At 34.0% G+C, this 26,469-nt stretch overlaps 1 protein-coding gene across 2 annotated transcripts in view; it reads right to left on the bottom strand.

Annotated features, from left to right (window-relative positions):
- Positions 1–3,645: 3,645 nt before the first annotated feature.
- LOC138321871 (LIM/homeobox protein Lhx3-like) overlaps positions 3,646–26,469 on the bottom strand; it is a 33,241-nt gene continuing 10,417 nt past the window's right edge. The window contains exons 2-5 of one of the 2 annotated variants that reach the window (XM_069265874.1): positions 19,564–19,738; positions 10,776–10,978; positions 7,255–7,578; positions 3,646–6,788 (exon numbers count right to left, since the gene is read on the bottom strand). In XM_069265874.1, coding sequence (XP_069121975.1) covers positions 6,427–6,788; positions 7,255–7,578; positions 10,776–10,978; positions 19,564–19,738 — 1,064 coding nt within the window. In that variant the 3' untranslated portion in view covers positions 3,646–6,426. The remainder of the gene's footprint in view (positions 6,789–7,254; positions 7,579–10,775; positions 10,979–19,563; positions 19,739–26,469) is intronic. The other variant, XM_069265875.1, reaches the window with a different exon arrangement.

The raw sequence follows: 26,469 nt of genomic DNA, 5'->3' as shown, positions 1-26,469 counted from the left end.
TGATCTTACAACATTACTTTGTTAGTTACTGGTTTACCACCTACACGACTCCGTCTATTACCAGATTATATAGGATTACATAATGTGGTATTTAAGTCAGTGCTCCATCTACAGTAGGATGCAAATGATGCAAATCTCAGTTATAATAATCTTTTATTGTTATCTAAATGATTTCGACCAATTACCATAGAAACGGAAACTTTCGAAAATCATATCATTGTGTCTATCATCCCTAAAAATCCCTACATACAAATTTCAACGAAATCGAACAATATCTAAATTTTGACCAATCAGAAACCAGGGAATGGTGACCATATTGATTGACAGATCTGTGAATTAAGATTTGCGGGCATTTTCTGGACCACCCCACTATATCCACCATTTTGCATACAATGTATTTTTGTTTTTGAACAAAGAGCTAGAAGTTAGTGTTAAAGGGTCTCTAACAATCGTTTTGCATAAACATTTTTATCGCATACACTGTACTTGGCCCGTCCAGCAAAGTCACATCCGGCTATGTCATTAATATCGTAAGACACATGTATAATGGCACTATTGTGACACGGTATATCATAATGAGGCTGTAATCAAAATATGACGTCACACATTTGTTTCGGTAGACAACACACAAAAACTTATCATGATTTCTTTACCCTCATAAAGAAACGAAATTGAAAGTTTTGTCTATAATTCCATATATACTAGTAATGTGATAAATATATTCTTACACTCGTAGATACGTCTTAAGACTATTGGCATATTAAATTATTAGACTGTTATCGTTAATTATATTAATATTATATGCCATTCATCTGAGATCATTTTTCTGCATATCATTGGTATGGATATACACGTCAAAATCGTTCACTATTAGTAATAGATCCTGTGCTAGTATATGCATACATCATCGATTTATTTTCTCATGACCATACTTGTATAATTAATTTTTCTCTGTTTTCATACCAAATCTGGCTTTCTGATTGGCCAATATTTTTTTTGCATACCACTATGAAAAAAAAAATTCAGAATGGCGCGAAACCCGACGTTATCGTGACGTCACAATAGAGACATTGACGTTGCGTATTGATTCGGAAAAAGAGTCCCTTGAAAAACCACTGTAATGTTACATTTAAACATACTTCATTTTATCAAATAAAGTATAAAATTAATTATAAGTATTGATGTCACTATTTTTTAATTTTATCGGGTTATGAAAAGAAAAATTGTTTGCAAACTTTTGTGAGAATCCGCTACGCGGATTCACTCAGTTTGCAAACAATTTTTTTTTCATACCCGAAAAATTAAAAAATAGTGACATCAATGCTTAAATGTGAAAAAACCAAACCACTTAAAGTGAATAGTCGGGCAAAGAAAACCAGTCTAAATGCGTTCATTGGCCTTCCAAAAGTTCTCACATATTAATGCGACGGTCAAGTTCTGCTTAGTTTCCCAGTTCTGACCATTAAAGTAAAGAAAAGTTGAAAGCATTGAAAGCGAGGCTGCGTGGAAATGTAACCACGGACATAGTGAGCCGGGAGGACGTTTTAGAATGTCCATACTTTAAATTAATTTCTTCGTACGCAGACAGATTTTGACGAGAGATTTTATTTTTCCATTTCATAAGAAATTATACTGGATACATTCACACCATTTTTTACCGATTTTAGCCATCCTTGCCCGACTGTTCACTTAATGAATGAATAGTAGTTAACGACTTTGTCTAACATTGTGATTAATGTAACGCTTCAGTTGTTCATTTAAATATAAGTTTTCTATATTGTTGTTGTTGTCGTGAAGTTATCATACAAGGAATGTAGGTATAATATATTTGTATGTTCACTAAGGCAGTTAATATGTACTTGTTATAAGTCATGTACAGAATGTCACTCTGGTTGTCTTGACTAGCAATCACATCTTTATTTCAGGATATCTTAAGGATCTTAATTGAGTGTTCATTTCATATGGGATTTTATAATACCACTAAGAAGTTTTTATTCTCGCGAGCCATTTGGCTATTGATCAAACAAAAAAGTTGTCCTTTCTAGGTTACTCGAACTTGTAAAACTCACCACGCAATTATCTGTGTCTTCTGATGTTATGAGGCACGTCGCATACTACCCCTCAAGGGGAGCATCAGTACAGAATTGTGAAGTTTCATAAAATATCATATGAATTGACATTTCTAAAATACATTTTATATCATTATTTCAACAACGGATTTCAAGGTAATAAAAATCGTCCAATTTATATATTACACTAGTGACATATATATATGCAAAATGATATTTAAAATGGGCGAAGATACTGAATATCAGACGGATTATGTGATAAATATTAATCTCTAAAGAAATCACAACTAATTCTTGTGTGAAAGAAAACGTTGCCCGATTTATATTAGATAGAGATACAATCACATGTTTTTGTAGTGTTGATAACGATGTTTAACGTCTGGTGGAATTCGACTAGACTCCAATAACAGACAGGTGGTTGGTCTACTACGGAGACAAGATTTAATCTATCTCAATTTAATGTTATGTTTAATTACGATTCATAATTAGCCAGACAAGATACCATGTCGATAGCATCACTGGCAGAGTCAAATGTATTTTCATTCATTATTTTGTGATTCTTTTTTGTAAATTTTTGATACATGACTTGATAAAGCTGAATTTGATTATAGATTAATGTCTTTATGAAATCGGATAAATCATTGATTACCTAAGGGTAGTTTTTCTTTCATATTATTTAGCCATACGGAAAGGGGCCTCGGAAAATGTGTAAACATAACCTGAAAACGATTATTTAACGTCATTAACTTCTCTCATGTACGAAACACGGACATACTTTTGTTTTATTTTCATTTTTAATAGTCATCAAAAAATAAATCATATTTTTAAAGGAATTACAAAAAACACCTTTTGGTTTTTCGAATAGTTGTATTGCAGAATATAATTGCCTGTAGATAGTCAATGCAATCTGATATATTATTAGATGAGCAAATAAAAGAAGTGATTTACTTTCATCATATTATCCGCCTGATATTCAGTGACCACGACCATGTTACATATTTGCAAATGTCACAAGTGTAATATAGCCCGAATGAATTTTCATTGACTGGAAACAATGAAGTGATATCAAGATTCGAGATTCGCGGTGCAAGATTGGCGCTTACGAAGGAATTTACAGCACATTTTGACATTGAAATTCGACGAAATGTAGGTTATTAGTTATGTGATGATAAAAGTATATTAAATTTGTGAGATTTTATGAAATTCGTTTTGAAGTTATTATTTCAAAGCTCACGTAAATATAAAGTTTAAACTCGTTTTATAAAATCTCACATGAAATGAACAGTCATTGAAGATCTTATACATGTATTTATCAACCTGTTTCTCTGCCACATATTTAAAAGCTACATATGTATTTAAACGGTTTTCCCCGTTTGTTAACGCTCTTCATGCATCCCATACACTGAATCACTGGATGGAAAACGTATCAGAAACAGCATATCATGTGAAACACTCCATAGTATGAAACAAGTCATCATTTGGAACACAAATGCTTGTATGCTCATAAATGCTCCATTATCTTCAGGTTTAATTGGATCTCCGGCATAACAGCGTGAAATAAATAGCAAACACCATATTTTATATAATCTGAAGAATATTTATTTCATTTTACAAAAGGCAAATCAAATGAAGGTTTAAAATGACCTACATACATTAATATCATGTAAGAAATATTAAACATAAAACGATTGAAAATGAGACAATGTATCACAAAGTATTTCAGGTAAATCTTCCGTTACCGGAATACATTTAGTTTAACCACAGATCATCAACAAAGAAAATAAATTTAAAGAATTAATATTTTTATGAATAATTTTAATGAAGGAGAGGTTTTGTAACTGTCTTTAATATCAATGTTATATTATTTACTTGAGTTCACTTATAGTAAGATTATGAAATGCGACGGATAATACATTTCACGATTGATACACTGTAAAATAGTACTGATTGCAAGCATTATTACCAATAAATATAGTACAGTAAATAATCTTTTTCTCGCTGCAACTTAATGTCACATGTCCACGCATAAAGATTTTTCACAGCGATCTAAGTTCACCATTGAGACTTTACCTTACCTAAATTGTTTTAAACCCTGTAATATAAAACAATGTGACTTTTCAATTTAATTATGGAAGTGGATATGGCGAATGGATCCTTCTTCTGTGTGAGGGCAACTCAATGTATCATTTCCTTCTGAAAAGAAATAAAATTCTTTCTAAAAAAAAAAAAAAAAAAAAAAAAAACATTTTTGCGAAAATTGATATCCGCGATTTCACATAACCCGCAAAATACGCAATTTTTAGTTGCACACCAAAATAACTGAAGTTTCAGCAGGAACTTATTCTTTACAGTTTAGTATTAAAAAGAAGTATCAAGATATTTCCTTCACTACAAATAATTTTATATGTTGTATTAGAAAATGTATCATATCCTATTATTTATGCGGTTGTCTTTGCGACAATCAAAAATCTAGTACGTGGTCTGTCAATAAATGTGGTCAAAGTTGGACAACAGGTTACAAAATGTAACATATAGATATTAAATCAATAAAATATTGAGCAGGTAAAATAAATAAACAATGGTTTGACTCACACTGTGAATCATGACTAGATAAATACACACCAATACCAGTGTTTTGTTTGATAATAAAAATCCATTGCACATATGTCCGCATCATTGCCTGTTTATAAATTGAAATACCATATAATATATAAATATAAATATCATTTTTGATTGGGTAGATCCATCACTTGATAAAATGAAAAAAATACAATAAATAGTTAATTACTATTGTGTCACTATAATGAATAAATAAATTAATTAAATTACATTTTAAGTGCAATCGAATAAACGCACATTTATAGTTTTATCTATATCCATTAACAGCAATCCATTAGTTTAATACATGATTATAATATTTATAACATAAATTTGTTGATGTTTTAATCCGATTACAATATATTTTGAGTATTTACCTTCTGTAATTTTTTCGAGTATTTATTCAGGTAGGATCTAGCTTTTTCGAGTATCAAATCAGGATTAACTGAGAGACATAAAAATAAATGTTTTCTTCATCATCGTTTGAATTGCTGATTAATTCTGAAATAAGATTAATTCTGAAGTAAGCATGCGTTTGTGCATTTAAGGACAATATTGCAATGCACATGCAAGATGATAATTATATGATGAGGAAATAAAACAGGTAATTGAGCAGAGGGAGAAAAACGAATATGTGAAAACAGCATATTTCTGGATTACCTTATACGAAAATATGTTTCCATCTAACATACACTACATATGTACTTCAATAATATATATTTAAATAGCTTTATCCATACAGATACATATGTATATATATAATATAGACTCTGGTGTCCTGAACTGTTGAGGAAAACCCTCAAAGCACAAACGTTTACGCTAGCGATTCAGACGTGGGTGCGATATCAGAAGATTATCGACTCTTTCCAACAAACAACGGTCTTTTACCACCAATCCACTGCTTTTGTCGTCCGATTCCGGAATCATTTGAAACAAACTAACATTTTTTTTACCTTTCCCTGAAGTACACAATGGATCTTGTTGAAGACAATTACACATGTAGGTTAGTCATAGCTCGATTATAGGAGGCAGATTTGCGAAAAGACTTTTCTAAACACGTCCTTGACGGGTGAACAGATCCGATTTCAAACAATTGTTTTCATTAATTGTGAAAATTCCTTTTTTTTTCTTAACAATCAACGAAATCGGAAATGGTAAAATTTCGTAAGATACTAAGACCGCTCCATAAATGATCTGCTTTCATGGGCAGTTGTTTAGATATTTAGTAAATTTATTTATATCAAAAGATTATGAAAATAGTTGGAAATATCAATAGGAATACCGTTTAAAGGTATATTTATGAATTGAGCAATATCATCATATTGACCCGCTAGATTTTGTTTACCCTAGCTCTTTATTCTAATTTTGATGCCATATAACCTTATTCGGATTTATGTTCTGAAACACCCTTTTATACATATAAGAAGATGTCCAGTGGTTACAGCTTATTCACCACAGTGTCACCATTTCATTTGCATTGTCATTGGATTCGGAGTTCCTTTAGATATGCACGTGTCCATGTACCGCATGCCCTTGGACTTTGCTGACCTTTATGGCATAAAATAATATATTCACCCCGTGAAAATTTATATCAGTAACCTCATTTCCGTTTCTTTCGTTTATTTGTCTTTTTCCGACACTTTCCGTCACTTTCCGTTCCTTTCCGTTCCACATTTGTTACGTTTTTATATATCACTGAGAATAACACTGGTCCCGCTTATATATGATATTGTGTCTGTTTTGATATCAGGAATGTCCGTCAGTACACCTCCACATGACTATGACTCGTTACCACGGGGTAATCGGTGTATCCTTGTGAGTTCTCATTTATATCCGGGGAAATCATCCTCAGTACGTTTGGTCCGCCGTGCATTGGAATCGGTTCCATCGGCATCATATGTGAGTTTGACAGTGGTATATTAGGTGAATGACGACCGAGGTAGCTAGCGTTGGGCGGAATATTGGTACTGAACTGGGACCAGGACTCCATGGGCGGTGTCCCTGGTGGTCCAACAGGTACCTGGCCGATACTTGGCTCACGGTCGAGAGGCTGGCCAGTACTGAACATGTCTCCTGAAAGCCGCCCAGACGATACAGGACCATCTAAGTCGTCTAGGTCATCTGTAAATATAAAGTACAAATTGCAATAAATATTGATACAGCCAAATGAAAAGTATCATATTATGGTGTTGTTCATCTCAAACACCCGTTGACAACGGATTCATAAGTCGACGAAGAGTTACATGGTAGACTTTCCTGTTTATTTTGTAGAGGAACATGGTACTGAAATACACCCATTACTATTTTGATTACCGAGTTCAATCACACAAATTATCATAACAATGTACTGTAAACCGTTTATCTTTTATCCCTGGAAATAATCTTTGCGCATTTCGTAAAATCGCGGAAGTCACGTAAACGTTTCAAGCATTATGTAAAGTGGGATAATATAGACAAAATTATTAATTATGAGTTTGTTAGGGATGGAATCGCAAAATAAAGTCACAACGATAATAAGTTGGGTAACAGTATTTTATAGTACAAAGACCAATATATAAAAGAGTATAAGATAAAAAATGAGACTGACACTCACTGTATCCATCGAGCTGGCCATCGTCTGACATATTGTCTGCACTCTGTGAACTGTCTGCGTCTCCTGAACGCTTTAACTGTCGGAAGTACGGGCTCCATCTGTTGCGTCCCGCGTCCTTTTTAAGACGTTTTTCTTTGGCTCGCCTGTTCTGAAACCACACCTGTACCACACGCATATCTAGGCCAGTTTCGGCGCTAAGTTGTTCTCGTACATGTCTTGCAGGTTTCGGACTCTCGTTATATGCTGTCTTCAGAGCCTCCAGTTGTTTCGCCGTGATGGTGGTTCGTGGCCGTTTGTTGGCTGCATCTAGGTCGATTTCTGAAACATTTGTGGAATTAAACGAATTGTTAATCTGATATAGATAAAGTGAAGATGATGATAAACGTGATCAAAAGAATTTCATATACAAGTATCATGTATAATATTTTACTGTGTCCTTATTTCCACTGTTACATTATTCTTCATTGATTCAAACATAAAGGCCATCATAATACTGATATAGATAATTAGTGTGAATACCAATTTGTTATTCTATACGTGGCAGGAAACCAAAGTTTACAATGCTAGAGTTTCGTTTACACGGAGACCTTTTCTACCTCCACACAGGAGATTCAACTATCCAGGAACAGAGCAATTGGATCTAATACTAATATATTGCCAACAAATTTTCCAAAAAGATACCCAATACTAAACATTATTAACCCATGGCTGTTCCCTTGAGGTAAACAAATTTATAAAGGTGAAGTTGAACTATTGCAAACAACTGCGACCAGTATATTTCTATAGACGGGTAATTAACATATCATCACACAGATCAGCTCCGTATACAGAAGGAAGTTGTATATCATCACATGCACGTTGTTGGTTAAGATTAAATCAAGATATTGTTGGTATTAAAACTGTGAAAGGTTTGAAATTGAATTTATTACTCAACATTAAGAAAAAAAACAATGGTGTAAATAAACTATATAGGATTCAAATGTTGAAATGGCGGTTAGGTCAGGACTGTTAACACGATACATAGCACCAGCGTAGCAATTATCTCACACATTTTGCCTTAAAGTTTACAGTTAGTATTTCTGACGTGATACTATAGAAGCAGAAATATGGGCTGCGACCTAAAATGACATTTTGGAATGTATCATATTTATACGTGTAGTGTTCAATATACAGAACACACTTTAATGTCTTTTGCTGTCATATATATTAATGTCGAGGAGAAATTATGACCACAGCAAGAACATTATGGTACGTTTACGTAGCCGAAGCTGAGATATAACTAGAGCCATTAATCCTAGGCATAAACCTTATACATCATTTGATAATCTCTTTATATGATTCCGTCGACGGTTGAACTATGGATGTGACAGAAAAGCTCTGAAATAATAGCTCGTTTATTTTACCTATAAGACTACTCTATGTGTAACCCAGCTGCGCTGAACGTCTATGGCGAGGCATTGCTACTCTTGCACCGACTGAACACCTGCGGAGAAATACGACTGTACGGGTATGCTTAGTGCTATACCTTTTCACATCATATATCTCATCTTGTCGACCCATTACAATGCCGACAAATGTGGAGGGAAAAGCAGATTTTCAGAATACGTAAGCGCATTACACTAAGAACATTAAATTGGCGGTTGAGAGCTGCTGGAATCGCAGATAGATATTTTATTGTTAGGGTAGGGTAATATCATGACGATTCGACATCAATAACTACGCTCTCTCTCGGTGAAATATGAAACTTGCTTGTGCAGCTGAACGTTATCTCTTCAGTTCTAGCTCCTTATCGCCAACAGAGCACGCGCGCAGTTCCACAGCCTCGTCGCGTGCTCCCAGGTAAAATAACGAGATAATTCATTTCACCTGATGTCGCATAGATCGTCCTTAAAGAACGCCTTTATCAAAACATATCAGGAGCGAGATAGTAGAATACCGAACTCGGTATCAGTTAGTTCCACGGGGTCTCGCAAATCATTGGTCTAATCGGACCACATCATGACGTCATTGAACACGGGAGAGGGATGACGGACCAGAGTCTGAGGGACTTGATAAAAAGATCAAACGTTTCCCATACTCAATACACTGCTACGCAGGAGAAATAGTCCCTTTTCGAGTTCATGGTCTTGCAAATAATTTATATCAAATTTTGCTCATTAACTTACCCATACAGACTATCTTAAATTTTGTTAAAATGTTATACGAAAATTTTACTTTCTGTATTCAAATACATGTATATGGGCTTGCGTTATAACGTCTTTAATGTTACAAGTACGTGTCAATAGTTTGTCCGATACATTTCTTTTAAACATCAGAAACCAGCATCTCCATGTATCAATGTACAGTAAACATCATCGTTATTGTTCTATGTAACATGAACTTCTGATCAAACAAAGAGAATAACGTATCACATGTATAAACTGGAATGGCAGATGTGGACGGACTAGAAGTCGTACACAAACCGGCGACCCGAGGTCAACACGTTCACTTGTGTATTAACAGCCGACTAAATTGTGGGATGGGGGAAGCCATATTTTCAATGTTGCGTCTACTGATTAATTAATAAGCTTAGAGGTTTAGCGTGAAGAAGGCCAGAGCTTAGGTAGGGATTCTGTCGGATGGCTGTAACTCTGTAATGAGATCAATGTTGGCTGGCAGCAAGGGCTCTTAGAAATGAATGTCGAGTAATTATTGGACACTCGTCACTAGTCCAGAGTTAGTTTGGACGGAGCACAAAACCTTCCTGACAGACGTTACTGGTCAATGTCCACCATAAGGGCTCAATATACCTTAGGATTCAAGTATGGGTTCTAGTTTCACTGGTATGCATCATCTCGGAGATGAAGAAAGTCTCCAGGAAATTTTATGCAATTGGACCCAAACTAGTCGAGGAGCGTAACGAAGAGCGCCTTCTTTCATGATAGATACATTGTTCTCCCATACTTCACAGGGATATCCCGCGGTTGCTAGAGAAAAGATATATCCATCTTACACAGGGGGGCGTAAGACATCTCACACGCGCTAGATAATAACGTGACGTTATCAATACATGCGGCGTAACTGCGGCGCGCATTGAAGGTGACGTCATCAATTTTGACGCATTACGACGTTACTGCGATAATGCCGCGATGAAAAAGCTGGAAACCAATGGAATTTCTTCATTTTTTTCTACTAAGTATGGAAGAAAAATAATCAAACATGGGTCTGTGAAGTGGACAGCGATATCTCAACCCTCGTGAAAGATTTGGGCCGTTAACCCTCGGCAAGCTTCGGGTTGACCGGCCAAAATCTTTCACTAGGGTTAAGATATCTTTGTCCACTTCACAGACCCATGTAAGATTCTATTATATTCCAAGTTTAAGACCAAGATTAAATATTGCTAAGGTCAAAGTCTCTAATACTGTATACCACAGGTCCAAGTCTTAGTTCATCGAATAGTTTACTGTTTACTTGTTTGATTTTGATGAATTGTTTCGACGATTCATTAACTTGTGAGTAAAATAATTGTTGTTTACCTCTAGCTTTGGCCGCCTCGTAGTCGGGTTTACAGACAAGTTTGCGGTCTTCCATCAAGTAGAATTCGTCACCAGTGTTGAGTTGTCGACTACACATGAGGCAGGCAAAGCACTCCAGATGATACACGTTGTCCTGTGCACGTCGGACTACTTCTGTTGGGGGTATGCCCTTCTCACATCCTGCGCATTTCGTACCGAACCGCCTGAAAAGAAACAAAACATATCTTAAAGAATGATGCTTACATGTTTGAATCGGAAATATCGCAATTAAAAACATAGTGTAATAATGTGAATTAATTGTGGATTGTATAAAACGCGGTTGATTAAGTTGACTTTTAATCTCAAAAGGTATTCCGAAATGTAAATGACATAAGTCTTTTGCCAAAAATGAAAAAACAAAAACAAAAACAAAAAATAAAAAAAAAATGCCAAAGATAAATAATTAAACATATTTCATTAAATTCAACATGTAAAATAATTCATATTGAACACGTGAATAATTAATACTCCCGATATCTATAAAAGTAGATTAGGTAGACAAATCTAGACATTGTGTAATATATATGTAGTTATTGCTCTGTCTATGTCTGTAACTTCGATACACCGTTAACTCAACAGCAATACTGGTACGTTTTCAATGACGATAAAAAAAGAACGTAAATAAAATTTAGGATATAAACAGGTCGTTGGAGACACAGTATTAAATGTTAAATGTGCCTGTATGTTGTGGCTTTAATTTCACAGACCGTCTAGTGACCATACTTTGTAAGAGTTACGCGTCTAATCTTGCTCACGATTTATTAACTGCTAGGCTTTAATCTGCAGTAACTTGTGTCTTGCGTCAGTTTATGACCGCTTCGGTTAATGAAACCCATGGAATCAAGACCATTTATACTGCAAAAAGTAGTCCCCGCGGAGGAATAAAACACCGATGACTCTCCGTTATCAGACCGAACAATTCCAATCGATGGCAGAAGGATCTCTTCCACAACATAGCCTCCGACAGCTATCGAGGGTATGCCGTTAGTTTACTCGGAATTCGGCGATAGGTGCAGATAATATTTGTAACTTTAACATTTTTGCGATATTCTTTTTTAAACATCAAATGGTGTTGCTTGAGTCACATTTTCGAGTAAAGATTATTATGGACTTGAAGAAATTATAACAATAGTACACCTATCGGGTAAATACATTTTCATTAAGTTTCAATTGTACAACTAATAAAAGTACGAAAGACTGGTAATTATTATATTCGTTGCATAATTAAAACAATAGCGACGTTTGATTAAATATCTTTGTGATTGAAGATCAATCATTTATTATCTACATTGTATACTCGTTTCAACACAAAATAATAACGTTCGAGGGTATTAGCACACATATAGTCCCTCGTAAACCTAATTATGTCAGACAAAATACCTATATAATAAAACTACATGTATTTTTCAACTATGTTTTGATCGCGTCATTGCACTTGCATCTTCTCGATGCCAGTGCAATGCGTATGTTTATTGTTATTTTGTTATAGCCGTATTTGTCATTATAGTGTTATCAAGTTGAAGAACCCAGTATCAAGCATGATATTCCTCATGATATTTACAACAGTCGAACTTGTCTGCGAGTTAAAACTTGATCTTTTTATTGGTTATAGTTTTATTAGATAACTGCACTATTTCCCGTTCATATTGGTCATACCTGTAACGTTTTAGTAATTTGGGTAAGTCACCAACATCCGAAAAACGAAGCAATGATTTGTAAGGGGTACTGCATAATTGATACAGGTGGTAAGACTATCATCGGCAGGGGATGTCGGCAACATCAAACGCCAACCCGCTAAAGTACGCCTCACCAAGCCGGTAGATCGATGGGCTTAGTTGCCGTCCAAACAAAACACTCGATTTATTTGTGAAGTACCTAATCCTCTATAGAATTTTTGTTTATATTAAGTTTATATTACCGATTTTTGGTGATATCAATAAAAGTCTTTTGCTGCTTACTACAAGACTCTATTTTTATCGTTATCTCAATTGAACATTTTTCGATGTATAAAGAAATATTGGTTTTAATATTGGTACATCTGTCTATAGATGTCTATTAAATCGAGCGAGGCTAGTTTTGTCGAATGTAACCGCAGAATCAATTCTAATACAGCATCATGATGTGAAGATATATTGTAGAGGAATAAAGGGACACTACACATGCTGCATCCTTTTCGCTCAAAATTTGTTAAATGTAAGACAATGTATATATGAGTTCTTCACTTTCACAATAGGCCTACTGCTAAACTTTTTTTGTATTTATCTATACTTTTTGTAGCGATTATTTTTATCAAACGTATGTCGAGTTCATATTCATACAAAACTTTTGGTCAAAACCATGCAAACCTTTAACTGTAGGCCTATCTATGAAAAATTTGAAGGAATCTTATTCATATGAAAGAAAAATGGATATAAAACTGAAACAATAAAATACCCACAAAAAAATACACAACTTCATTAAATGTTATAAAATGTCATTTTGTCTTAGATAGAAGTGTCCAGCATCAAAATGCTGTATATTATATTACGTTTTGGGAAAACCTGAACCCTTTTTCACATGAAAGAAGGAACCAGATATTTCTAATGAAAACCAAAACATGTAAAACCATTCACCGATGTTATCAGTTATCAATGTAAAATATTTACAACAAATTCTAAATTTTCATAAAGAAGAAGAGGAGATATTTGAGCGAGTTAAACACAAAAATGCCTCTCTTCTCCAAACTGTACGAATAAATGAATCACGTTGATATCGGTGTTGTCTGGTGTTTGATGCGATGTAAATATTGAACCCTAAACGGTTTGTTAAATTGGAAAAATGGAATATCAGTTATAGCATGTAGTTAAAAGAAGTTGTGATTCTGGGACTATTTTAACATGCTTTTACAAACTCATACAAGTGGAAAGTTGTTGTCTGATTTAAATGATATGATGAAGGGGAATGTCGCCCGTACATATCTCGCATATCTATTCCATCTACATAATCAATACGGGGTATTCAATGGAACGAAAAATCAAACATGCGATCTTTGATTGGCGGAGCCGTTAATGTCAAGAAGCTTATCTCGCCGAGATATTGGCTTGGTGTCTGTATCCACAGATCGCCACCATCATTTTGCTTTACAGTTTGTGTTCGTCGCGAAAGGTCAGAAATGAGTAACATTTTATGACGTGTAACCTGTTGATTTATGACCGGTGATGTTGGCGTTATTGGCCAGCTCCAGTTTTCTTTTTTCAATATTAACTGGTTTTCATGTTAGCATGTGTATTTAGTCTGTGAAATTAAAACGAAAATAACATGAGAAAAAGACATACCTGCACTTGATGCATTACATAAATAAATAAACGAAGTAAACATTTAACAATGAAAATGACAAATTAAAATAATTAGTATTTGTGTTAATACATTTTAAAACGGGTACGCATGTCTTCGATGCAAAATGATAGATAGAAAGCTAGACTCACTGCTATATAATGTGCTAATGGGTTGTAATGTCTCTAAATTCGCGGATATACCGGTATATCCGGTGAATTAGTGAATTCTACAAGACTTGACTACAAGAAAGGAAAGCAACTATGCGAAACACGTGAACCAACTTTTGAATGATTTTTGATGTGGTTTATGCAGGTCAAGGACTAGCCGAATACCGAATTAAGAAGTATATTTGTGTGCGCATGTGTCTATTTTAAAATGCTCAGACTTCGTCTGTATTTATATATCTGTATTATAGTGCCTTTACGTTCTGGTATAATCCCTTTAGGTCACAAGACATTTGCTGACATTTCATACTGAGAATTTATGGTAACTTAGCAAAGACATTAATGTCGATGGTATTTAGAATATACCCATTACAATTTTACTTCTGCAAGACTATGTCTTGTTTTGGGTTCTGGGAAACAAGATGTACGGCTTTGTTGTGTGTAAAAATCACAGTTAGGGTCATTCAAGGATATCCAAGGACGTGAGTACACGGAGGTAATACAACGACCTACAGTACATCTACATCTCGATGCGAGAACGACAGTAGTGGGTCAGACTATCTTTACCTGTCGGCCATCGAGACCCATACCTAGCTCATACAATGCACAATGAAAATAACAGGATTGCTAGGTCGTCTACGTTTATTTATATACTTAATTGGTTTTTGACGGCAATCATGATTAATCCCCCTTTTGAAATTGTATATTTTCATTTATAGATGTTTGTCAAAAACAACTTCAGAACCACTTTAGATTGGTCCCGTTAGTAAACATATAACAAAATGAAACCTTTCATTGTTCTTGAACTCGATGCAGCATTACCTCAACCATGCAGATTTTTTTCTTAAAGATTTATTTGATATGATCATATTGCATCTGTGCAATCGAGAAACATTTAGAAACACACTATTATATCTGACGAGAAATGACATTCTTTTGTAAGATGATAATATTCATAATTCTTTTATCCTTCGCAAAAGTAGGCTCGAGTGTTCGTCTCAATCGTCTTTATACCAGAAAGTGTATTTAGGATTCGTTCGGTGATTAACTTCTCTTGACCTCTGACCTTGCAATAAGTGCACGTGACAGATGGGGAGGGGTATTAAACAAATCTTTATAGTCTTCCGATGAACAGTCAACAGTGCTCGCTGTAAAGATTCTATGGCAGGCTGAACATCCCAGGCTTCATCAAGGGCCACACAATAATCTTGTAGTCTCCATTTAAAGAAAATCTCAACGACCTTATGAATACATGAAGTTACATTAAAACAACAAATTTAGTTTGATCTTTTTTTAACTTTAAAAATCTTGTGCTGAGATATTACTAAGCAATTGTATTAAGGGGAATCTATTTTACTGGAAATTTTCTTTTTATTGAGCATATCATTAGTTTGTAATTAATCTACATCTTGTGACTAGCTTATTTTCAGCCCATCCTGTCACGATAGAATGTTCTGAAGTGTCCCGTCGACGATATCACGAAATACTCCGACATTTGGTGAGGTACTGAGCACGGTGATTGTAACAATGGACCATTGACAAGCTCATAGAACCAACAACGTTATGAATATTGAAATCTCTTCAAGCGCAACCGCTGTATGAGAGACGGCTTCTTAGCAGGTTGTGCAGCATATTCCGTCCATATTTATCAATTTTCCTAAACAATGAGCCGACAATAAAAGGCCTCCTATTGACAGAGGACGCCGAGTTATGTACAAGATTGATGTCCTTCCTCGCTTGCACGATTTGTTTACGTACGTGTGGTCGCGTGCATGAGCTCGATTTCCTACGAGATTAATGCCATAGAAATTCGTCAAAGGCATTGACCAGAATGAATTCTTGTGTTTTTGTAGCATTTACGCATCTGTCAGACCCAAATCCGTCTATTCATAAAGTCTGGTTAAACTAGACGTGCGATACCAGAGATATTATAACGATGATTGATTACCTTATATTATAGTTTTACCTACACTTTTATATCTATTTCTTTCATTCTTTTCTTTTTTGTGTGTAAAGTATTGTAACGGAAGGGTAATCAGCTTTTCTGTGTAGTCCGTTTGATACTAATCTAAAAGATAAACTTAAAAAAACAGTCTAAGTCTTAGTAGGACGTTTTAATTGAGATTACCAATGTTAGGATATATATAAAATACAAATTATTAGGCAAACAATCAGGAAGGGTATCAAAATGATGTGTACATAAAATGTATTTAACAGCAACAAACAGTAGGCTTTTTAAAGATGAGTTCTTGAGCATTTGCGCTCAAGAATCGTTCTCCGCAAACATAATTCTTCCATTTATCATTTGTGTGTTTTTCGGTGTTGTGTATAAGTTATGAACATCTTGATGCTATTATATATGCAGAGTAACTTGTAAAATATGTATTAAGTCAATGCATACCTACTTTATATGTGTCATTTAGTGGGAAACTATGAAATTGAGATAAAGGTGTGTTTAACATAATGCTAATAGCTTGAACAATGTTTGTGTAAAATTCAAATTAAGTGTAAATACGCTAGAATCTACCTATAAGTCATTTGCTTTCTTGGCTCATAATAATTTTTAAAAATGAATTATCAAAAGATGAAAGCTCTCATGTTCAATCTGAGAAGCGTTTAGGTTTGTTTTTTATCTTAATTTAAAAAATAAGTTGAAGATAATAAGATATAGATCATAGTGACCTATTTAGTCTTTATATCTATTTTAAATCCAAGTGCTCATTTGGAATTGATGTTTATCACCACAAACGACAGTATTCCTGAAAATGAAATGCAACATATTAGCCTCTGACCCTAGAATTATTCTGAGCTCATAAACTGCAACTATCACATGAACCACAATTCTTGTTAAATGCGTGGCCTAATTTTAGCTGTAAAATACCAAAGGGTCATTATTGCTATTGTTTTTCTAGCCAGGTAACACTTGATATATAATAAAATCTGTTTCTGTCAATTTATACATAAGTTTGATTGCCTGTTAATGGGGGCGTTACCTTGTATATTATTACATTATTATCCTTTATTACGATGTAACAAAGAACCCAATACGTTTATCGTAGTATATACGCTAGCATATAAGTAGTTGATGATATATTCGTTGCAATATATATTCCGACAATGACAGAAAGTGGCTTAGGTGTCAGTCTACTTATTTTATACAAGGAAGCGAAACTGAAGAATAATGTGCTTTATGTTTGTTCCTTTAAGCTTTTAAAAACTTTTTAAAAACAATTGTTTCAAGCCGTTGTTGACAACGAGCCGTTATACTTATTAAGTTACGCTGATTTGAAGCTCAAATTGTGTAACCGTAACGAGTGATCCAAAGTTACGATGTTATATTCAAATGTGGAAACTTTGTCACAAAAACATCAAAGTGCATCACGCTGATTTCTGACCGATAGTTTAGTTATACCCATTTCTGATGATGATAGAACGTAAACTAAGGAACAATTTTTCCCATAGATTACGATACTATTTTTTAACAAATTATTCATTGTATCACTAGATCAAGCAATAGGTTTCATTTGAACACATCTTAAAAGACGCAATATTATGGAATGCGTTCCAATTTCACACCCATTACAAATATGGGTTGCACGTGGCGATTGCTTTTGAAATGTACCGATTAGAATAATAGGTTTATATGATTTTTAAGTATTGTGCTAAATAAACAGTGTCGCTTTCTTATTATAAATTAGCGGTTGATTTGGCTATAGGACCATATAGAGTAAAACAAAATACATTTACTTTGGACGATTTATCAATAGATGCCTGCTTCGAAGGCTAAGTGAAACTAGAAATAGTGTCCACCAGAGCTAACACGTAGGCAGGTTCTGATAAATATCACTGAAGGTCATGCCAATTGGTATATTTTTTATTTGATCTTGGCCCTAATGAATATATGCGCCCGTTAAGCTATTAACTTGATATGAGTTAATGATAAGACTCAGGCCTGTTACATCCGATGATAGGGTACGCATCAACACCTGCATCCACAACTGTTACAAAGAGTTAACTTTTCGTAAAAATTAAAAAAAAATGGTTTTTTTTTATAACAATAGATATTCAATATTTGATGCACTGCATGTGCAGTTATAACCGGTGATGCAGCATTGCCTAGGGGCCCAATAATACGAAATAAATGCTTTTCGAATGATATTTGTTTGCGATAAAAAGCACCTGTATGTTCGAATGTTACACTCGCTAATTATTTATGTTGATTTGTACATATCGTGCTGTAAATATCTTAATTATATCTGGAAAAAAACATATTAGTACTTGTATGATCAAATATTATCCAAGAGTTCTTTGACAGCAAATGACATTTATTTACTTAGATACTGTTGTGAGATCAATGTTCAACTGTCACAACTGCTACAAAGTAATTATAAACGGTGATTATTCATATCGCAATAAACTTATCTGAAATGACATTTAAATAGGATATTAAAAATATCTTCAATGTATAAAAACTAATAAATCAATCCCTAGGTTAAAGGTCACTTCAGGGAATTGAAATTATTAGTAAGCGTTTATCACAGAAATTATTGATATAATGTTGAACTTGTATGCTGATAAATTGAATTATGGTTCAACAGCTGTGAAACTTCACAAATAAGCCAGCTATGATAAGAGAAATATAGGATACCAATTAATATATATTCATAGTTTTGAAAATATCATTTGTCATTAAAAACCTATCTTTAACCACCCCAGACTGTTGACAGAGTCAGAATGTGTTATCAGACTGTCCAGTGTTTGTAGTTTGTATCTATGTACATATTTATACTCCAATTTGTACTTTGTACATGTTTTGAAATTATGACGTCACTCAAACGACTACGACATACTTATTTGCACTCACTGAAATGTTAACCCACCAAAAATATCACACTTATTGTTTATTTAAGCGCGTATTTTTTGTCTTTCACTTCATAAACCCGAAAGATATCAAGAATAATGCCTATAATTTAATTTGATTAACTTAATAAGATACTAAATAATTAAGGTAATAATTTCAATGCTCTTACTTACTTTCACAATAAAACAAATTAAGTTGTGTCGCGTTGATATCTTTGCTTATCTTACCATAGTTGAGTTTGGCCAAGACTGCCGCTTTTGAAATTTTCCCGCGGAAACATTCTTCAATTATGACGTTATAATACTTGACGTACACATCTTTCTATGCAGAAATAGCCTCAAACTTCTAACGAATAGAAATAAGTATAACATCCATAACTAAATTATATACATTTGAAACCTGAACCCACCTGAAAAAATCATCCTTACAGTAGACTTTATCCCCTTTGGAGAAACACTTATCACTCAGCTGACTGTGACAGTCTGAACATTGTAAACATTTTGAGTGCCATGATCGGTCGAGAACCTTAAGGATGAATCGGTCGAGGATTGGTTCACCGCATCCCGCACATTTAGGTATGGCCGCTGAAATATGAAAAAAACATAATTAAATATACATTCTGGTACGGTTTGATATTATTTAATTTAAAAGTGTATATAGACAATGATATAGATATTTTCATAGTGATGAAATCATTTTAACTAAAAACAAGCGATATCGATCCAGACGTTCCGATATAGAGTTTGATAAAAAAATGAAAGTGTTCTTTAGATTGGAAATTAATGTATCTACATTCTGTATTTAGTTTATGAACTGTGTATATTTATATAAGTACTTTTGTGTAACATTGTTAGAACTATAGCCCTTCACTTTTTAGTTTTATTGTCGGTATCAACTGATGTACGTACGTGTGTTAGAAACATAGCCTTCGATATCTTAATATTACAGTGTACTGTTATTATGAAATGGTGTTCTCATGTGCAAAATGTTTTATGAAGAATATCAGTGTATCATTCAATGTTTTATTTTAAGAAAACATAACCTAATGCCCGGAAGTGAACAATGATGACATTTCAACTAAAAAAAAAATGTCAAGTTCGAATTCAAAAAAATATTTTCAAAAATCTAATGTCTCCTCATATGACAGTGAAAGACATTTTTGAAATTAGAAAAGTAATGATTTAATTTCACCAATCGTCCTTCACCTCCTATGGTACCATTTGATTGATTTATTAATTTATCGACAGACCAATCTCCATTTTAACACAATTAAGTGATTTACAACTCAAATTTTAAACTTAAGATGGATACTAATGCCTTTTATTATCTTAGTGCCCGCATGACCCACCGAAGTTTGTCAACTGATTTTCCCTTTAAAGGAGGGACAAATAATTTTGCTGTACACCAATTACAAGAAAATGCTATACTGATGTAATATGTTCCTGTACATCAAACTATATACATCTACTTTAATTTTATCTTACTCAGCGTTCCTAGAACCAAGGTCACAGTGACGTAATATTTCGCAAATAAAATTTTCTACATGACCTTGGCATAGAAGGATAAAGAAGAAATGTTTGAAAGTCCCATAAGGTATGTGGTCACATTTCTTTATTTTTTTTGATTTTTTATTTTATTTTACTTTTCTTTTGTAAATTTCCCCCATGGACATTTTAATCTATGAATAACCGTCGCGTTACATGTTGAGTTATACATCTCTTCCACAAACATAGGTTAGCTAAAAAATGCGTATGGATATATTAACGAAACAGTGCATGCACATAACTTATCCCATGAAACTTTTTTCAAGGATGTAGCACTGTTCTTATTTCGTCACAAATTGACACTCGTGGTGTCTTAATCTATGCCTCTCCAACTAGTGCTGTAGTGAGGTAGAGGATAGTTTAAACCTATGTATTTTCAAGTTTCATTTTCTGCCGACAGGCAGCCTGTCACGATCTACAATGTTCGACTTTAAGACTCTGCCGTAATGAGACTGAAATTATTTATCTCCTCCTAACGTTTCCAGGGGGATGTGGATGACAGTACCAAACACCTCCTTGCGACTAATCTAATTAAACCGACAGGGCGAAGACAGAGATGCAAAATTTCGAACTCATTTTGACGAAAATGTTAATGTAACTCAAACACTACATAGTAAGGAAAGGAAGAAATGACGGGCCCAAATCAGATAAATATGTCGAGTGGGGAAGCTGATTTGATTAAGAGCTGCAGGCCTATGCGAGGGAGCTGACGATGCTGAAACGTCCATCAGGCTGATTCAATTAAAGCCGCTCTCCTTTCTCACCAATCATACCGAGATGCCAGTGTTGCCGAAACTTCCGACCGTAATCTGACAAATTTAACGCGCAGTCTCACTCTTAAAGGTTCTTTAATTCAATTTTATATCACTTCGACTTTGAAACATTACAATAAGATGGCCGACGGTATTCGCAAACTCCGATATGAAAGCGGGTGTTTTGAAAAACTGTATATGTAATCGGGACGGACGCTTGCCATGTTTATTTGCATGTGGCTTATTCACTTTATTCCGAATTCAGACATGCAAATGTTATTACATGTTCACGTAATTGTTACCTCCCTTCTTCTATACCGGCATCATTGATGTTACTGCTTGTATTGTTAGCTTACCGCAGATTTTCTTTATAACTTTTCCCATTTTTTATTTTACTCTGTTCTTCTGATTTTTGTTATATTTAAACCCCTGTAAATACAATATACCAAACAGTACGAAATGCAATTTCTGAAACAGTTTTTAAGATACCGAATAATACTTAAGTGTTGTTAAGTTGCTTGCAAGCTGACAGAGATTTGAACACAAACGTTAGCTTGCATATGGGTTGACGGACATATATGTCCAGCGCGCCTGATGGCGATGCCAGTTTCTCATAAACATGTCTACTAATGTTAGTTATTTAAATTGATATTTGGTTGTATAATACTTGTTATAGCCGTTCGTTACGTTATAAATGTCATAATTACCAACTCGAGTTATTTTTATCTGAAGCACAAGAAGGAGAAAGAAACAACACAACACCATACATTTTATCGAGCAAGTTGTTCTCGACAGGGTATTGTTTTCAAAATTGAAGAGACCTGAAGCTAGAACACCGCCAAGAAAATAAGTCTATGTAAGTGAATATAGTGATGCAAATGTATTGCATCCAACTGTTATTTGTCTTTCATTATTGTATTTCATGTAGTTTTTCTCGGAATTGTAATGTATTAAAGTCGAAGGAACAAACGGCTAGAAAAAACTGTCAACAAATACATACATGTTCATCTATACAAGTGCATAAAGAATGTTTGGCCTTCCATTGTTTTGTTTTATGTTGGCAATAAGGTGTGAGGTGTAAGAATCTCTATAAACTGATTCACTTTACTTTTATTCACGTGTAACTATATATCAGGGGTTGATATGCAGTATTATTATTTTTAAAAGTAAATAACGTTAGAACTCTGTAAATGGATTTCAGCTAGTATTGCGCAGCATTGTTCAAAACTTTATTCTGTCCAAATAAATAACTTTTTGTTATTGCACACATAATATGAAATCAGATTGCTTGTTTGTTTCATGCATTTGGCTTTTAATATCGACCTATTGTTTGTTGCTATGACGATAAAATCACAAACGGAAAATATGAAATGGATACCTTTCCAAAACTAACTTTCACTAGTTCTAAAACGAAATAGCAAATGTGTTTCTATAATAGTAATGTTAATAGTCTTAGTTTTATTTATATGTGTTTTTCATAAGTGGGAATCGATCATGCTTAAATATTTTGATCTGGTTATATGTTACAAGACTTGTTTTTTTTGTAAACTTACTTTAATTTGCAAATCATCGACCATGTTCATTGTACATACTATGTAATTCACATGTAAACATTCATATTGTTGTCATGAACATGTGATTAAAATACCATATCACTTAATATATGTAGAGATAAAAGATTGAAAACGTGGGAGATGTTACATGAGTCGCGCCAAGATTAAGTGAAATATAATTAATAAATTCAAATTTGATTTTAAGCTTCAATGTAAAGTAGAGATATTGAATTAAATTGCTGGTAATGTTAGCTTATAATTATTTCTTATTTTTTTAAAAATATTTATGTTTTATATATAAGCATTGCATCATGAACCTCATCCTAAATGTGTTAACCTGTGAATAGTTGTCAGGAATGATCTGTTAACATGACTAGGGTATCGAATCTCAAACAACATGCAAATACAGCCATGCCATAAACAGAGGACTATAGGCTGTTATCTCGCCAAGATCTCGCAAGATAACGACTTGAGGGAGAAGTCATTGTATGTCAATTTAGGGAGCATATGCTATCTCCATGCATGAGTGCTCTCATGGACGACTCGGGCAAAATCCATACTGCAACCACATCATATCTTATATAACATCTCCTATAAAATTCTCCATTAAATATTCAACTTTAGCAGGAACTGCAGTTAGAGCATTGCATTGTGGCGAGCTAGGGTAGAAAAAGGGAAGAAAGCACAGTACGATAACGGTCCCTATTCGCGCCGATCGGGACAAAAACGTTGTCTTCAACCATGGTTCTTATCGCTTCTGATGTTAAATGTGAAGCCAAACTACATCCCCACTATTGTGAATTGTTCTGGGAAACATTGTAAACCGGTATTGCGTAATTGTTCACGATTTTCTGGGAACAATTTGATAATACATTTGCCTACCGAACGGACAGAGACTTCCGCGTAGACAGGTTTAAGGCATACTTAATTGTTTGTTTGCTTCTGTTAAAAGTCAAGGGTCGTTGGATCTATGAATTCAAAGTATACTGCATTAATAAAAACTGTGTTAAACTTTTAGGTTCTTGTTTTATTCCATTACTTTTACAACCATACATGACCAAGTTTGAAAAAATATATCGGTTTAATGGAAATCAGCCTTACATCAATTTGATGTCTGCTATAAGAATCACGGTTTATATGATGGCAATAATATTTTATCTTCTTTGGAGCAAATATTCAGAGTAGAACGTTAAAAGTTAACATCTATACTTTCTATAAAATCATCCATTTCGCGTTTTGTTTTGCACATAGTACCTAGACATCATGGTTAACGGTGGATTTTCTGAAAATGAAGGAAATTGTATTTGTATGTACTGTAGATCTATATAAATGCTTCGGTGTTGCCATTATTAAATATCGAAATATGAAATAGTTTCATTATTGAAGTGGACCTTTTAACAAAATTTGGTATCACGTTGAATAAATCGATAATTTTTGGAGTCTTTATTAATTTGTAAAGGATAACGTAACGATTGAATCCCTTTCTCGACATTTGATCATCTTTTTGTTCTTGTCTCATCTTAGAGATTAGAATGCTGTGCGAATATCATGTGATGCACAATACCAACTCTTGGTAACCTTTAATATAGAATACCTATAGATCAAAGGCGAACGTTGCTTGAAAAATAAAATAATATACGTTATTATTTTAACAATACCTACCTTCAAACAAAACACTCATTGGCTGTTTAATTCGGTTCTAATTCGTATTTGGTGTTGGTAACCAATGTATAGATAAATGTCGAAACGCTGGGCATCATTTAAAGGGAGTGTATTACGTTAATGCAAATATATATATATATGAAGTCTTATGTCGTATTTGAAGTTTATTTATCGTTAAAATATTATATATGCACGATATGGGGAGAGAAGCATAGAAAGGTATCCTTTAAAGTCCATTTAAAATGATAAATAATATATGTTTGAACCTCTGTAACATATATAACCTCACGTAATTTTAAGCAAAATTAATTTTCCCTTCCTAGCCATTGTCTGCAGATCTCATTTTCTTCTAAACGTCATCAATTTAAAGTATAAAGCCAGTGTTTTCCACCAAATACAAAAGCTAACTCATGGTCCATTTCCGCAGTATCAGCATAATGTAAATAGAATCACGTAGAAATTAGTGCGATTTTCAAGGTTAGACATTGCTGATTCACATTGTGTTATCTGAATACCGTTGCGTAGAATATGCGGGTACTCGGCAATGTCTTTATTTATTCTTCCTATACACTGTATCATACCAGTGAATTCATCAGAATTACAACCCACTAGAACAGAGGAATTGTTTAACACGGAGGAGCGCACTCACACAATGCATATGATCAGTTTACATAAAAAATATGTAAGGAACCCCGATTGACAAGTATGAACTAAAAACTTATTTAAAAGGTTTAATATTGTGATTCATGTTTATTTTTGTGAAAAAAAAGTTTTATAACTCCAATGAGAATTTTTCGACAAAAGATGCATATTCTTTTCAAAAATTTTGCATAACATAAAATGCAAATTCCGATTTCGAAATTATATTGTTCCATTACATTGACCTCATACTTGTCATAAAACTTAAGATGGATATGGTGCAACTACAATTCTTAATAACTATAATTTTGATTTTTTATTTTCCGAAATATCAGGCATGTGTTCCAACGGTAGTGTGCATCGGGAAATAACAAAGAGGACTCTCGGAACCGGATATTTATTGCTTTGCTACATATGTCGTGAGTGCTGAGTTAAACAGTTACTTTTATTCATAACGTCACAGAAACACGGAACGGAGACACAAAAAGACATAGGAGTTGGGCCCAGAGAATAGCGTTGAGCTCCGCCTTGTGTAACTGATACCCGTTGTCGATATCACTCCTCAACAGATGGCTCGGCCACGCCGCTCGCTCGCCAGTGTAAGTTTCATCGAAACCAACCTTCCGGCTATCCGCTCTATGAAAAGGACACAGAATCACAGCATATCAAGTCTTCATGATTTTTTATGTGAATGATTAATCGAAAATCGATAAAGAGATATGACGGACATATGTGTGTTAAAAAGGAAAAGAAAGGGGAGAGGGTGGAATAGTGACTAAATATGAAAGAAATTTATGTGTGTGTGTTTTTTTCCAATCCTTGTTTTATCAATGAATATTATTTTCAAATATGCTTAACTTAATTTCCATTTTATAAATAAAACCACAGCAACAAGAACATTTTATTATATTGCTTAGAAATACCATACATCTATACAATCATACCGATGAACGAATCCCCTTGTTGTAAGCGGGTATAGTTTATGAAAGAAAAGAGTGAATGGAAAGAAGTATCGTTTCGTAAAAGCATTCTCGAACGCGTGTCCATTGTTGTGTTTGGCTATCATTCTTAGGGTAATCATAGCACTGTCAATCAATTTCAATGCACAAATACTAAACATTAGTTATATTATAAGCTTAAGTCAATATAACACTTCCAGACGCTG

This window comes from Argopecten irradians, chromosome 4 (assembly GCF_041381155.1).
Source record: "Argopecten irradians isolate NY chromosome 4, Ai_NY, whole genome shotgun sequence".
Taxonomy (NCBI): domain Eukaryota; kingdom Metazoa; phylum Mollusca; class Bivalvia; order Pectinida; family Pectinidae; genus Argopecten; species Argopecten irradians.
The sequence above is the reverse complement of the archived record's forward strand: the minus strand, read 5'-3'. Positions and strand labels throughout refer to the sequence as shown.